A 14,287-nucleotide genomic window follows, 5' to 3' on the forward strand; every position below is an offset into this window, starting at 1 on the left:
AAAAGAAATAAAAAAGAAATAAAAAAGAAATAAAAAGAAATAAAAAAGAAATAAAAAGAAATAAAAAACAAATAAAAACAAATAAAAACAAATAAAAACAAATAAAAACAAATAAAAAACAAATAAAAACAAATAAAAAACAAATAAAAAACAAATAAAAAACAAATAAAAAACAAATAACAAATAAAAAACAAATAAAAAACAAATAAAAAACAAATAAAAACAAAAAAAACAAATAAAAACAAAAAACAAATAAAAAACAAATAAAAACCAAATAAAAACCAAATAAAAACCAAATAAAAACCAAATAAAAACCAAATAAAAACCAAATAAAAACCAAATAAAAACCAAATTAAAAACAAATTAAAAAACAAATTAAAAACAAATTAAAAACAAATTAAAAACAAATTAAAAACAAATTAAAAAACAAATTAAAAAACAAATTAAAAAAAAAATTTAAATAAATTCTAAAAAATATCTTACCAAAAAACCAAATAAAAACCAAATAAAAACCAAATAAAAACCAAATAAAAACCAAATAAAAACCAAATAAAAACCAAATAAAAACCAAATAAAAACCAAATAAAAACCAAATAAAAACCAAAATTTAAAAACAAATTAAAAAAACAAATTAAAATATTTAAATACAAAATAAAAAAATGTATAAATTAAAAAACCAATTCAAACCCCAGATGTCAAGCCCCATCCCGGTGGTTTCAGGGGATGTCCCAGGAGGCTCCATCCCCCCCTCTCCCTCTCCCTCCCAATCCCATCCCAGCTCAGCTCTTTTCCTTCCTTCTCCCAAGGAATTCACTCCAGGACCCGTTTCTGGCATTTTATTGACAGTTCTGCAGGACAGAGCCCCAAACCCGGGGAATTCCCAACATTCAGTCAGTTTATTCCAAGGGAATTCCACCCACTGCTCTGCCCAGAGCAATATAAAAAATAGTTTCATTCTTTATTTTCCCTAAACAGAACATTTTAAGAACTTTCCCCCCAAAAGAGGAGTCAGGAATTCAGGAGATTCCTCACAAATCCACATCCCAATTCCAGCTGCTCCAAATCCACCCCAAATCCTCCAGTTTTGGGTCTGCAAAACGATTTTCCTTTTTTTTTCTTTTTTTTTTTTTTTTGGTTTCTGGTGGGGTTTTTTTATTGTTTTTTTTTCTTTCATGGCTTTTTTTTTGTTTTTTTCTGTTTTTTTGCACTTGTTTCTCCCCTGCCAGATTTCCACAGACATTTTCCACACTTTTCCATGAAACCCCTGGATTGCTCACCCTGCAGTGCCCCCCAGCACAGCCTGGGCAGGTGCCACCACACAACACATTTTTTTTTCCCAAAAAAGAGCAGAAAAGGGAAAACCCTTCCCTTGGGGCAAGTTGTTTTTTTTCCTTACTGAGCCCCCAGGGCAAGCAGCCTTTTTCCCCCCTTTTCTCCTGGAAAACAGGGTTTGTTGGTGAGCCTTGGCTTTCCTGACCATTTGCTGCATGGAAAGGGAAGGGAGTTCTGGGGAAAAAAAAGCAAAAAAAAGCAAAAAACCCAAAAAAAAACCCAAAAAAACCCCCACCCACTGGAGCCCTTCTCTCACCAGGATGATTTACAAAAGAAGGCACCAAGATGGAACTCCTCAGCAGCTCAGAATTCTGGATTTCTTCCCATTTCCTGCTCCTCCTCTGCTGTGTCCCAGGAGCTGCAGACACAGGGAGGCTCCAGGGGACTGGAGCCAGGACAGGGCAGCAACTGGAAACGACTTCATTGGGGTTTTGATTCTGTTTTACCTCTCAACTCTAAGACTTGAGCAGGAAGGCTCAGGAAAAGCCAGTAAAAACAAAACAAACAAACAAAAAAACCAAAAAACACAAAACAAACAAACAAAACCCAAAAAGAACCCCAAAAGAAAATAACAAAAGCCCAAACAAAAAACCCAACCCCCCCAAAACACCTCCCCAAAAAGAGCCCCCCAAAAAAAAAAAACCAAAAAAAAAAAAAGAACAAAAAAAACCCCCCAAAAACCCCAAAAAACCCAAAAAAAAAAAAAAAAAAACAAACCCCCCCCCAAAAAACCACAAAAACCCCAAAAAACAAAAAAACCAAAAAACAAAAAAAAAACAAAACCCCCCCCCAAAAAAACAAAAAACCACAAAAAAAAACCCCAAAAAACAAAACCAACAAAAACCAAAAAAAGCCCAAAACAAACAAAAAAAATCCCCAAAAAACAAAACCCCCAAACCAAACAAACCAACCAACCCCAAAACCCCCTCAGCAGCTCAGCATCCTGTGACCCCCCCATGCCCCATGTGCACCCTGGTGCACTCAGCTCCCCGCACTCAGCTCTGGGGGCAGCAGGGTCCAACTTCTGCTTTTTGGGGTCAAACTCCCTAAATCCAGTGCAGGTGCCAGGGGTGGGGGCTCAGCAGGCCCTGAGCACCCAGCTGGCTGTCCCTCCCCTCACAGAACCCCTGCAGGTTATTTCTCTAAAACTTCCCCCAAACGGCTCAGCCACAAGAAATGCTCTTTTAGGAACTCCCCCCCCCCCGTGCCACCCCCCAGCTCTCGTGTCCCGGGAACAACCCAGGGATGTTTAGGGGGAGCAGTGGTGAGGGGTTTGGGGTGTGGGGCTGAGCAGCAGTCCCTGCCTGCACCCCACTATTTCTTCTTCTTCTTCTTGGGGGGCTCATCCTCAGCGCTGCCGTCGGTGCTGTCTGTGCTGTCTGTGCTGCTGGAGTCTGAGGAGGAGGAGGAGGAAGAAGGGCTGGAGGAAGGGGAGGAGCTGGAGGAGGAGCTGGAGTCGGTGTCACTGTCATCTGAGGACGAGGAGGAGGAGGATGTGGAGGAGGAAGAGGAGGAGGAGTCCTCAGTGTCAGATGAGGAGGCACTGTCTGAGCTGGAGCTGCTGCTGCTGCTGGAGCTGCTGACACTTTTGGATCTGAAAGGAAATAAATAAAATGAAATAAATAAAATTTAAAAGTAGTGGATTCTCCATAACTGGAGATATTTAAACAGAGCCTGGATGTGGCACTGAGTGCCATGGGCTGGGAACCACGGGGGGAGTGGATCAAGGGTTGGGCTTGATGATCTCTGAGGTCCCTTCCAACCCAGATGATTAAGATTTGATCCTAAGGCTGATCCTAAGGCTGATCCTAAGGCTGATCCTAAGGCTGATCCTAAGGCTGATCCTAAGGCTGATCCTAAGGCTGACTCTGTGTCCTGGGGGCAGCAACCCGAGCTCAGGTGCCCAGCACTTCCCTCACTCCCCAGACAGATTTTGGGGAAGTTTGTGGACATCCCAGCAGGGATTTCACCACCGTTCCAGGTGAGTCCCAGTCCCCTGTCACAGCTCGGTGCTTGCTCTCAGGTGCAGCCTCCAACCAGCCCCAGAGAATGGCAGGATTATGAACACAGCAGATTTCTCTCTCCTCTGCTTTTTGTTTGGTTCTTTTCTTGTTTTTTTCCCATTTTTAGCCCTCACTGAGCCTGTCTGCAAGATCAAGGCCCCTGACTGAGGCAACACGAATTCCAAGAAAGCACAGTTCCATCCTCCCCTGGATTTTTCTCCAAAACGAGTGGAAAAGTCCAAACTCCCCCTGCTCCCTGCCAAGTCACCCACAGAGCATGCAGAGTGCAGCACTCTGTTCTCCACCACCTCTCCCTCAGACATTTTGTCCTTTTTCATTTCCAGGTTGATTTTAAGCCAAATCATCTCCACTTTGGGGCACTGAATTTCACAGGTTGAGGTGCGGCCAAACCTGGAGTGGGCTTTTAATTAATAATTTAAGGGTGGTGGATGGGAAGAGTGAGCAGCCAGGAGACAGCTCTGTGTCACCTGAGGTCACAAGATTGTACAACAGCTGCTTTGCCTGTTCCTGTTTTTCTGGTTCAGCCTGTAGCTCACTTATTACTGTTTATATCAAAACAAACAGGCACTGTGTAAAAGGTCAGTGCTGCCAGGACCCAACTTTTGCATTTCCCTTGGATTATTTTCTTTTTTAATCTGCTGGGTTCAATGGCAACTTCCCCCCCCCCTTTTCCTGAATTTGCTGCAGTTCATTCTTCCTGGGTCCTAACAAAAATATAAACAGCAAAATGCCTGGAATGGGATTTATGTTTGTGGGCTTGGTGCCCACATAAGAACAGGGTAACAATTCAAACCTGGAAGAGCTTTTAAAATAAAAATCACCCAACCCCTCTTCTCCCCCAGAAATCCTTTTATTCTTTTCATTTTCACATTGGATCAGAGCTCAAATACTCTGAAAATCCTTCAGCCCAGACAAAGATTGGATATTTGGACAATGTTGGGAAAAGAGAAAGAGCTTTTGGCTCAAATTAGAACCTGGGGGAGGTTTATTTTCTGGGGTTTGTTCTCATTTTGGATTGGGGGTTTTTTGTTTGGGTCTGGGAGGGGTTAGATCCCTTATTTCAATCTCCAGACAAAGCTCAAAGGCAGCTGAGAGAAGAAGGGAAAGGGGACAAGGAAAGGAAGAGCAGGATGGGGAGTGGAGTGATTCCAGGCCAGAGAACAGTGTGCTAGGGTTGCACAATTGTTTAAAATTCACTGGCTTGACTTGGAGGTAAATACAGGAAGGTTTTTATTATCAAAGCAAGGTCATGTGGAGATGGGACAGCCAGCAGGGAGGAAAGCAGGGAACAAAGTGTTTGGAGTTTTGGACAGGGAGGTGTAGAAATTCTCCAGCTGTCTGTCACCCCAAGAGGCTAAAACCAGTGAAATTTGGGTTTCTTGCATTGTCATTTCCCACACACCCTTCCCAAAGTGCCTGCTCCTCCCAAACCACACACTCCAGCAGCTCCCAGCCCTTCCCCACATACCTTTTCTTCTTGGGCTTCTTTTCTGCTGTACTTTCCCCAGTGCTAATGAAAGGAGGGAAAGAACAATGGCTGTGATTAATGCAGTAAGAAAATTAAATAAAGAGCAGCACGGGGGAGCAGCCAAGTGGCATCCCAGTGGCAGAGCTGCCCTGCCCAGCTGGGATCTGGCATCCATTTCCAGTCACTGTCAGAAACAGAAAAGCAACAACACCAAGAAATCAAGGGGGAAAAAGCATCAATTCACCTCTGATTCACCTCAAAGTTTGCTTTGCTCTGTTTTCCACTCTTCACACACCAAGAGTCTGCAGTGGGCCAGGCAGAGGAGGAAAGGATACAAAGCAACTTCTGTGCAACCCTTTTTAGCAACAACTGAACTGACTGACTCAAAAAGCAGAATACTGAGTTAGTCTGAAGCTTTCACCACGTCTTCCTCTCCAGGACAAAAGGACACAACCCCATCTCTTTACACTGATGCTTTCCAGGTATTTGTCTGGAAATTCCCCTGGATTCATCCCCTCAAAGCTTCAGTGGGCAGTGACACAGAGGAAGGTTGCTGCTAACAAAATACTGATTTGTTTTTGTTTTTTCTAAACAGTCTTCAGGTCTGAATGAAATAAAATGGAGTCAGCTGTCCCAGCCACCTGCTCTTCTCCATCCCTGGCAGATATCCAGCATGCAATAATTCCACCTGGATGGAAAGAGCTGGAACAGTCCCTCCAGACACACTCCCACCACTCCAGGTGGGTCCCAGTTTGCTGCTCTCTCATTAACCAGGAGATTTTTTCCCCTCAGCTGAACTCTGTTATCTCAGGCACCCAGAGACAAAAAGCTGCAAATATCCAGAATTTAGAGATTAGCAGCTTGTGCTGATAAAAACTCCAGGAAAAGGCAGAAGGGAGGGAATGTGAAGTGCATGTTCTGCCCCTCAGGAGGAGTCCTCAGGGCCATGGAGGGAAAGGGAAGATTCATTGATTTTCAGCACTGCTGAATGCTGGGTTTGGGTTATGAAGGCCCCAGGATTATGAGGAGGGACTGAGAGGAGTCCCTGAGCACACAGAGGAGATTCCAGAAAACGGGAGAGAATTCAGCAGCTTCAGCACGGATCTGTGCCTCCCTCTAGTGTTGAAGGGAAGGATCAGGATGGGATCCTCTGGAATGTCCCCACCCAGAGGGCTCAGTCCCCTGCAGAGCACACAGGGCACAGGGTCCCTCAGGCCACAGTTTCCCTGGGGCACCAAACTGGCTTCAGAACCATCACTGAGAGTCAGGATCCCTGGAAACACCCCCAAGAAGTGGGGATTTCCTCACCCTTCCTCCCCTCCCAACTCCTGCTCCAACTTCACTGACACCTCTGGAATGTCCAGAGTCATGGGCAAACAGAAGGATCCTGGAACAGCTGCTGGAGTTGAGCTGAGGCTGAAAAACCTTCTGTGTTCTTGGCAGAAAGTAAATATTAACTTTATCAGCCTCTGCTTGCCTCCTGGTTAATGATTCATCTCAAAGATGAGGACAGGAATGGAGGGAAGCAGGAGACCCAACTTCCCTGGGGACAAGAAGGAACCTTCCAAAGCCACCTGGGCAGAGAGGGGAGGTCTGACCTTGCTGCCAGGGGGCTCCTGACACCAGGGAAAAGTCTCATCCCAAGGAGCTGGCACAGGGAAGGAGCTCCAGGAGCTCAGGGATAGAAAAGCAGCAGGAAACCAGCACTAAAAACTGCTCCCACCTCAGGGTTCCTCTGCCTGCCTTTTATCAGGGGACTTCTCACCCCTGCTCTGAGGGTGAGAAGCTCAAAAAAACCCCAAAACAAACCCAAAACCCCTCTGACATCCACTGGACGGAGCTCTGCCTTTTATCTCTGTAAAATTAACTCCATGGCTGAGGCACAGAATTCACCAGAACCAGGGCAGGAAAGGAGCCAAACAATCCCCTGAGGCTGAAACTCAAGTTTTGTCTCCAAAATCAGGAGAATTCTCCCAGACTTTTTCTCCAAAGGGAGCAACTTCCAGAGCCCAAGCCCTGACCCACAACACAGAGGGTTTACAACTGCTCCAGGGCTACTCCAGGGAGCAGAATTTCCTTCCAATCCCCCCCTGCTGTGTCCCCCTGGCTGGCAGAGGGTCTGCCTGGCACTGCAGGGGTTCAGAGCCTCAGCATCACCTCTCTCTCTCTCTCTCCACAGCTCTCCACACATTTTCCTTCCCTCTGGAAAGAGCCAAAGGTCTGGATCCTCTCCAACTGCTCCCATCCTGGGTTGTTAAACCAGTTATTAAACTGGGGGGGGAGCAGCAAAACCTCTGAGCACAATGGGGAGGAACTGGCAGGAATGCAGAGTTCTGCTCAGATTTCTGTTTGGCTGCAGAGGCCAAAAAAAAAAAAACCAAAACCAAAAAGGGGGAAAATGGGGCAGCCCAGGGAGAAGTTTTCCCCTTTTTTTTTTGCCACCTCTTTAACCCTTCCAGCTCAGACTGAGCTGTGCTGGCCCAGGTCCAGTGCCAGGGGGGAGCCAGGAGCAGGGCACAGATCCCAACCTCAGGAGCAGAGCTGTTCCCAGTCCCAGCACAGGAACACTGGGAGCCCAGCAACAAGGAATTCAGGGAAGTTTCCCACTATGGAAATGGCTCCAACTCTTTCCACTTCAGCTTCATGCACTTTTTTTAATGCTTCAGGCTGGCCCAAAAGTGTGTATTTCAGCCCAGAAGGTGTTCATGAAACTAAAATATAACATTTCTCCTCATCAAACAAGCTTCCCAGAGCCCAGATGGGAAGAGGAGAGCAAGCAGCCAGGACACCACCTTTCCCACCCCAAAATACATTTTTTTTTTGTTTTAATCTACACATTTCCCTTCTGGCAGCCTTACCTTTGTTGCAGCAAGAGCTGTTTTTCTTTTTCTTTCAGGATTTTTGCCAGCTGAGCTGTCCTGGAGGGTCTGTGCAGGTATTTCCCCTTCCCTTTACACTCATAAGTCCAGTGCCCAAACTCCAAACACTTCTGGCACCTCACGTGCTGCTTGTTTGCCTCCCTGGGGAAGAGCAGAACAACTTCAGTGCCTGACTCCAACTCTGCCCTGAAATATTCCTCCTTCTTTCCCTCAGAGAGAGCCCTGAGAGTCTCTGTAGCTCTGGTTAAAGCAGAGCCTCAGGGGTGTTTTACCTGTCAGGATGAGAACTGGAGCAGAGCTGAGGCAAAGACATTTCCACTTAATAAACCAGGAGCACACCAACTATTTCTGCAAGAGAACAAACCCAAACTTTCCCTCTTCAACCCTTTTGCTGGGCTGAGCTGACACCAGGAGGCTCCTCAGCTCTGCCTCAGTTTCCCCTCTCAGATTCCACCCTTCCCAGCTGAACCCTGAGCCCATTTGCTGTCAGAGATGGATCCCAGCACCACACAGAAAGTTTATTATTTTATTTTCAGGGAGGAAATCCCTGCCCAGGTTTTTTTTTAGCTCTTCCCCCACTCTTACTCTGAGAATTTCCAGCAGCTCCTTGGCTCCCTGCTCACCCCCTCCTCCTCCTTTACAAACACTTTGCTCCAGGTGGGAACCAGAAGAGCCAGGAGGGGAATCAGGACCCTGGAACTCATTTCCAACTTCTCCCAAGTTTCTCCAAACAGCAAAAAAATCACTATTTTTTTTCCCAGCCACTCTCTTTCCAGCCTGAACTCTCAGGAGGCTCCTGGACTCTGCATTTAGAGGGCCAGAGCAGCAGTCAGCAGTTTTAAATAATAATAATAAAGAATAAACCAAAAGGTTTTGGGGGGTTTGCTTTGCCCTGGGCTTCTGGCTCTGCCCCCAGAGTTACACAAGAGCAGAATGAGGGGAACCCCTCCTCCTCCATCAACCTACAACCCCCCAGAATAACATTTCTCTGCCTCCAGCTGTCTCTGCAGGCACAGCCTGGGAGCTCAAAGCCTCACTGAGACAACTCAGAATTCCCAGGATTTCTTGTGCTGCTCACTTGAGCATTTCCTGCAAACCAGAATGAGAAAACCAAAGCAGTGTAAGTCATTAGCAGGAGAGGAAACTCTGCTTAGTGGTGAAAAGGGAAGAGAATGTAAATGCTCCCCAGCCCTCCAGCCCAGCTCTGTGAGCAGAGCAAACAAACACCAAGAAACAGAATTATTCTCAGGAAATTAACAGCCAAAGGCAACAGGAGGAGAGGAGGAGAGGGGAAGGCAGGACCTTGCTGTGCTCCAGGGGATCCCCTCAGACCCCTCCCAACTCAAACGTTTCCTTTTCCCCATTCCCGTGCTGGGCAATGAATCCCTTGGGAATGGGGAAACCACCCCAATGCCTCAGCAACAGGTGAGGACAAAACACTCCAGTTCTTTCCTTCTTCATCTACAGCTCTGCAAAGACATCACGACACCACCCCAGGACTTATTTCTGGTTTTCAACCTGCCCTGAAGCCCAGCGAACACCTCCCCCCCCAGCCCCCCGAGAGCCCGGGCAGGAGGAGCCTGAACCCCCCAGCCCTGGGGGAACCCTTCCCCTCCTCTTCCTCACCCCCTTCTCCTCCCCTCAGACCGCCCCCTCCCAGCCCCTGCAGGACTCGGGAAGGCAGACGGGGGGGGGGGTTCTGTGCCCTCCGGGGCCGCTCCCCCCCCTCAGCCCCGCAGCGCCCGGGCCCTCCCGCTCCCCGCGCCCCTTTCCCCGCAGCCTCAGGGGGGTGCGGGCTGGGAAGAGCCCCGAGCCCGCCCTGCTCCGCTCCCGCCGCACTCACGCCTGCCTGCGGGCGATCAGCCGGTGCATGGGAGTCGCCATCTTAACGGCCCGCACCGGAAGTGACGCGTGGCGCCGCGGTGTATGCCGGGAGGAGGCGCACACCACCCCTTTCCCTCCCGTTGGCTGACGGAGAGGCTACCACAGAGGACGGGTCCTCCAGCGGCCAGAGAGGACGCGCCGGGAGGGACGAGCTGCCCGCTCGTCTCGCCTCCTCCCGCGTTGCCATGGCACCCGGCGGCCCCGGGCCCTCTCAAGGCCTCTGCGGGGCTCCCGGGGCCTCCGCTCCCCCTCGTCCCAGCCCTGCGCTGCCCACCCCCCCCAGACACCTCCCCCAGGGCTCCTCCAGCACCCCCGCGGGCCTCGGGGTCCCCTCAGGGCGCTGGGTTCCCGGAGGAGCCTCCCCAGGCGTCCCGCCGCCAGGCCGCGGCCTCCCGGCCTGTCAGGGCTGCGGCCTTCTGGGTTCCAAACTCGGCTTGTTTTGCTTTCCCTCGGCTTTTTTTCTTTCCCTCGGATGTGTTTGAAACACCTGAAGGCAGCAGAGGGACGGCCCGTGTCAGAGCAGCCATCTGGTGAGGGCTTTGGGGGGGGTGGCTGAGCCAGGCCTGGGCTCTGCTGGGGGGTGACAGGGAAAGAAATCTGGGGGTACTGATTCTGATTCTGGTCTGGTAACCCCCAGTGAGGGCCTGAGGAGACTGAGTGGGTTCACCCCATGCCTCCTGTACTGAACTGCCCTGCAGAAATCTCCAGGAATCATCAGGCAGGTTCCTTCTCCCACTCCAGTCAGGCCTGTGCTCTCCCAGCTGTGCCAGAAGGTTTTTTGGCTGCCACATCATCTCCTTGCAGGCTCTGACGTGGGAGGAGAGGTCCAGGGATAGAAAAAATAAATAAAAAAACAACAGAGAGGAGCATTGCCTTGAGGTTTCTGACAGCACATCCCTGGGGAAGCTTTGGCAGCAGCCTGGATTCAGGGAGGCAAAAAAAAGTGTCCTGATGGTTATCAGAGATGATGGGATCAGCTTTAAGGTGACAGCTTCAATATCCTGGCAAGAGTCCTCAAGGAAACTGGGTAATGCTGGGAGTGCTTCCTACCCAGCCCTTTCCAGCCTCAGCCCAGAGCAATCCTGTCACTGGGGGGCAAGAGATGGGACATGTAGTGAAAGAGATGAATTGTTGCTGGGGTTTAGTGGCTGAGAATCAGCTCTGAGGCTCTTCAGAACGTGCTGCTTGGGAGTTAGTGGGGTTGTTCCATAAAATAAAAATAAATGTCTGGAGTTCAGGAAGGTAAGAGTGAGAACTGGGGGATTTTGAGCCAGTCAGAGAGACAGAAATATTCCTGTCAGACAGAACTGAGCAGTAACTGAGTCTCAGGCAGGAGAGACCAGAGCTTCCTGCTGGGTGTCACACCAGCTTTGTCACCACAGGGCTGGGGACACCAGTGAAATGTCCCCCTGGGAAGGGGAGGTGCTGAGGGGTCTGCTGGACACAGAACAACTCCAGGAGCTGCCAGGTGAGGAAATGCTGAGTTTCCTGGCAGTTCCTCTCTCTAAACTCTGTAACATGGAGCCTGAGTGGCTCCTTCCCCCTGGTTCTGCCACTTCCTGAGGTGTGGTGCCTGCTGGGCTGGCATTTTGCCCTCAGTGTTGGGATTTTGAGGTCAGGATCTCACTTCCAACAGGGAGAGCAATTTTCCTTCCCAGCTTCCTTGGAGAACAGCTCCAAAGGGAAGTCACTCACACTGTTATCCCATACTGAAAAAAAATACAAATTAGAACACAACTCAGACTGGACACAGAAATTATTATTATTATTATTATTATTATTATTATTATTATTATTATTATTATTATCCAAGTAATTATTATTATCCAAATAATTATTATTATCCAAACCAAACATTCCACACTGGGCACCAAATCCTTTTTACTCCCTGTGAGCATCTTCTGCACCAGGGGCAGCACCAAGGGAGAGACAGAAACAGAGAAGGAGAAAACTGGAGGCTGGAAAAAAGGAGATCTCAGTGCTAAGGCAGAGATTTGGGTCAGTCCTGCCTCCACCCAGCTGGGAAATGCAGATTTACACCCAGGGGGTGGCAGACAGGAGCTGCCCAGCTCCCCTGGGGGCTCTGTCACTGCTGCTGCTGACACAAACCAGCTGGGAATGGGGCTGGGGTGTTCCTGGGGTGTTCCCAAGAACACTGGGGACACAACCTGAGACCCCAGGAGTTCTTCTGTTCTGTTTTCCTTGACTCAGAGCAAGAAGTAAAACCCTGACACTGCCTGTGGGATGGGATGTCTGCAGGGAACAAAGCAATCTCACCCAAACAGGGTTTGTTTAATTAATCCTGCTGTGATTGGGGTTCTGAGCCAAGCAGAGGAGGTTTTCTCACAGCTTTCCTACCATTCCCAAGCTGGAGCTGGACTAAAGGGATCAGAGAGAGCACCACAAGCTCCACATCTTGCAGTTCTGTTACTCTGGCTGACAATTTCCCAAACAAGAATTTCCCCCTCTCCCCCTCCTGTCCTTTCCTTCAGCACAAGCTGTGGGTGCAAGCTGCCTGGTGAGAAAAGGGTCTTTTCTGGCAGAGTCACCAAAAATGATTTGTTTCAGCTCCTAAATGGGTAAAGCCAGATCTGACAGGAGAAAAGTCCTTGTGTGAGGTACAAAGTGGTGCCAGGCTGGATGTCAGGCTGTTCTCCTGCAACCCTTGCAGATATTCAATGTTTATACCAGTAACTAGGAGCAGACTCTGGCTCTGGGTATCCAAATAACAGTCTGCACATAAACAGGGAGAGGACAGAAACCAGACCAGGAGAGGCTCTGAGCCTCAGAGCAGAGCAGCTGGTGTAAAAACACCCTGAAAGGGACAAAGCCCCCCCAGAATCTCTGTGGGTGCCCAACCACAGCTCCTATAAAAAGCAAAAATCAGAAAAACTGGGTTTGTTGTGAGTGCTTTGGGATGAAGTTTCTCCATGAGCTGTGATGCTGAGGTGAACACCTGGGCAGAGGGGGGGACATCAGGGGGTGTTGCTGTGGGACTGTGGTGTCTGTCTGCCTGTACCCTCCCTCAGTGACTGTTCCTTTGCCTGTTCCCTGCTCCAGCCTCCAACCCTCATCCCTGTTTTTAGCTGGTGTCACCATCCCTCTGTGTCACCAGGTGCCCAGGCTCTCCCTGGGGAGCATGGCAGGGATGTCACCCGTGGAGGTGGGGTGTGGGAGGTGACACCACTGAACGTGTCACTGGAATGCATCCCAGGGACTCAGAAGTTCCCAGGGTTTTTCTTTCCACGGGCAGGCAGAGGAGGGGCTGAGGGAAGGGGTGAGGGAAGGGGGGGAGCAGGGCAGGCACCAAAGGTGTGAGCTGGGAGGCTGAGGAGGGGTTGTGGGTGGGAGGATGGAAAGCAGGAGGTGAGCAGGCTTTAGTAGAGGCCCTGCTTCATATCTTTTCCTTGATCAATGCATTAAAAATGTGCCTGCTCTGCTTGCAGCTCTGCTCAGTGCTTCCCAGGCCAGTGGGGGGGCTGAGACCCTCAGGAAATCCTCTCTGAACAATCCTCTCACGTTTTGCTGCCACACTGCCTGGCCCAGCGTGCTGAGGAGTCTCAGACACCTTCAAAATCTCTCCCTGCATGCCCTGAGGCACCACTTCCAACCTCAGGGAGGATGTGCAAGGCTATGAACTATGTAACCATGATGAAACTGAAATACACAACATCCAGGGGCAAATAATCACTCCAGGTAACATTTGGATATTCCTCAGTTGCTATGGCAACCATCACTCTCCAATATTGCTTTTCCTGTAACTATTTTTTTTCTCTTTTTCTACTTCCATGTGTTTCTCTGGGTAATTTTCAGCTGGTTGGTTTGGGTTTTGCTTGGGGGGCAACTGTCCAACTCTGATGGTTTCATTTGTAATCAGATGAAATCCATTTACCTTTCAAGTTTGATGTGAAACTGTGGGAACCAGAATGAGAGGGAAGTTTATCTTTCCAACACGGATTTCACTGCAAATCCTTGACAGAAATGGTGAAGATGGCTCCAGAGCAGCCTTTGGTAGCCCAGAGAGGTGTAGGATGCCCTGAGAATGGTGTCAGATGGGGTATGATTCAATCAGAGCCCAGGACAATCCTCTGGACACCCTCTGAGGAGGTTGCAAAGCCCATTTCTGTTGGCCTCTCCCAGAATAGCACTATGAACCATACATTAGGTGACACTAGTGGCTATTTACAGCAGCCCAAAGAATAGCCTGTGACAGAGAGCAGCCAGGACTTTATTTTAAGCCCATATTAATTTTCCTGTCTGGCTGCCATTAATGAAGTGCAGGACGTGCCACTGTAAACACTGGGGAGATGCTGGGTGGGCACCCCTGGGGCAAGAGAAAAACCTGTGGCAAAAGGAACAGCAGCCAGAAACATTCAGACATTCACCATATTCACTACAGGAGGAGGAATAAATGCCATAAAAGCATAGATAAAATTAAAAAAAGCTGAGGTGTAGGAATACTTACCATGCCTTCAGAAGCTGAGCAAATTCATAGGTGCAGAAGCTGAGGTACCCCCAGTGGAGCTTTGTGGTTTCATTTGTTGTTTCATTCTTTCTGCTGCAAATCAGTCTTCACCAGGGAAGAAAGGAGAAAGCCTCATTAATTAAAGAATATATATTACAAGAGTTCAGGATAAGCAGTGAGCCTGTCAGCTGTCATCAGATCCTAATTATTCATTAGAAACATTTATTACATCTTT

The 14,287-nt window shown here is 48.7% G+C and overlaps 1 protein-coding gene across 2 annotated transcripts; it reads right to left on the minus strand.

The window, feature by feature from the left end:
• Nucleotides 1–2,279: 2,279 nt before the first annotated feature.
• Nucleotides 2,280–9,599, minus strand: ZCCHC10 (zinc finger CCHC-type containing 10). Of its 2 annotated transcripts, XM_030459177.1 has the most exons (5): nt 9,547–9,599; nt 7,976–8,051; nt 7,683–7,844; nt 4,825–4,866; nt 2,280–2,926 (listed from the first exon to the last, which is right to left on the minus strand). In XM_030459177.1, exons 2-5 carry the CDS (start codon nt 8,014–8,016, stop codon nt 2,647–2,649), a joined length of 525 nt encoding a protein of 174 aa, XP_030315037.1. In that variant the 5' UTR covers nt 8,017–8,051; nt 9,547–9,599; the 3' UTR covers nt 2,280–2,646. The 2 variants fall into 2 exon arrangements, with proteins under 2 accessions (XP_030315037.1, XP_030315035.1); XM_030459175.1 differs by lacking the exon at nt 7,976–8,051 and having other exon boundaries at nt 9,547–9,593.
• Between the last annotated feature and the right edge of the window lie 4,688 nt (nt 9,600–14,287).

This window comes from Calypte anna, chromosome 13, assembly GCF_003957555.1.
Source record: "Calypte anna isolate BGI_N300 chromosome 13, bCalAnn1_v1.p, whole genome shotgun sequence".
Taxonomy (NCBI): domain Eukaryota; kingdom Metazoa; phylum Chordata; class Aves; order Apodiformes; family Trochilidae; genus Calypte; species Calypte anna.

What these genes read in the sequence shown, in the direction of transcription:
- ZCCHC10 (XM_030459177.1), bottom strand. Translation starts at nt 8,016, where the DNA reads ATGTCTTTGCCTCAGCTCTGCTCCAGTTCTCATCCTGACAG. An exon ending in TCCAGTTCTCATCCTGACAG is followed by an intron (nt 7,845 to 7,975) that starts GTAAAACACCCC and finishes GCTCTTCCCCAG; the next exon opens with GGAGGCAAACAAGCAGCACG. An exon ending in AAGAAGCCCAAGAAGAAAAG is followed by an intron (nt 2,927 to 4,824) that starts GTATGTGGGGAA and finishes ATTTCCTTTCAG; the next exon opens with ATCCAAAAGTGTCAGCAGCT.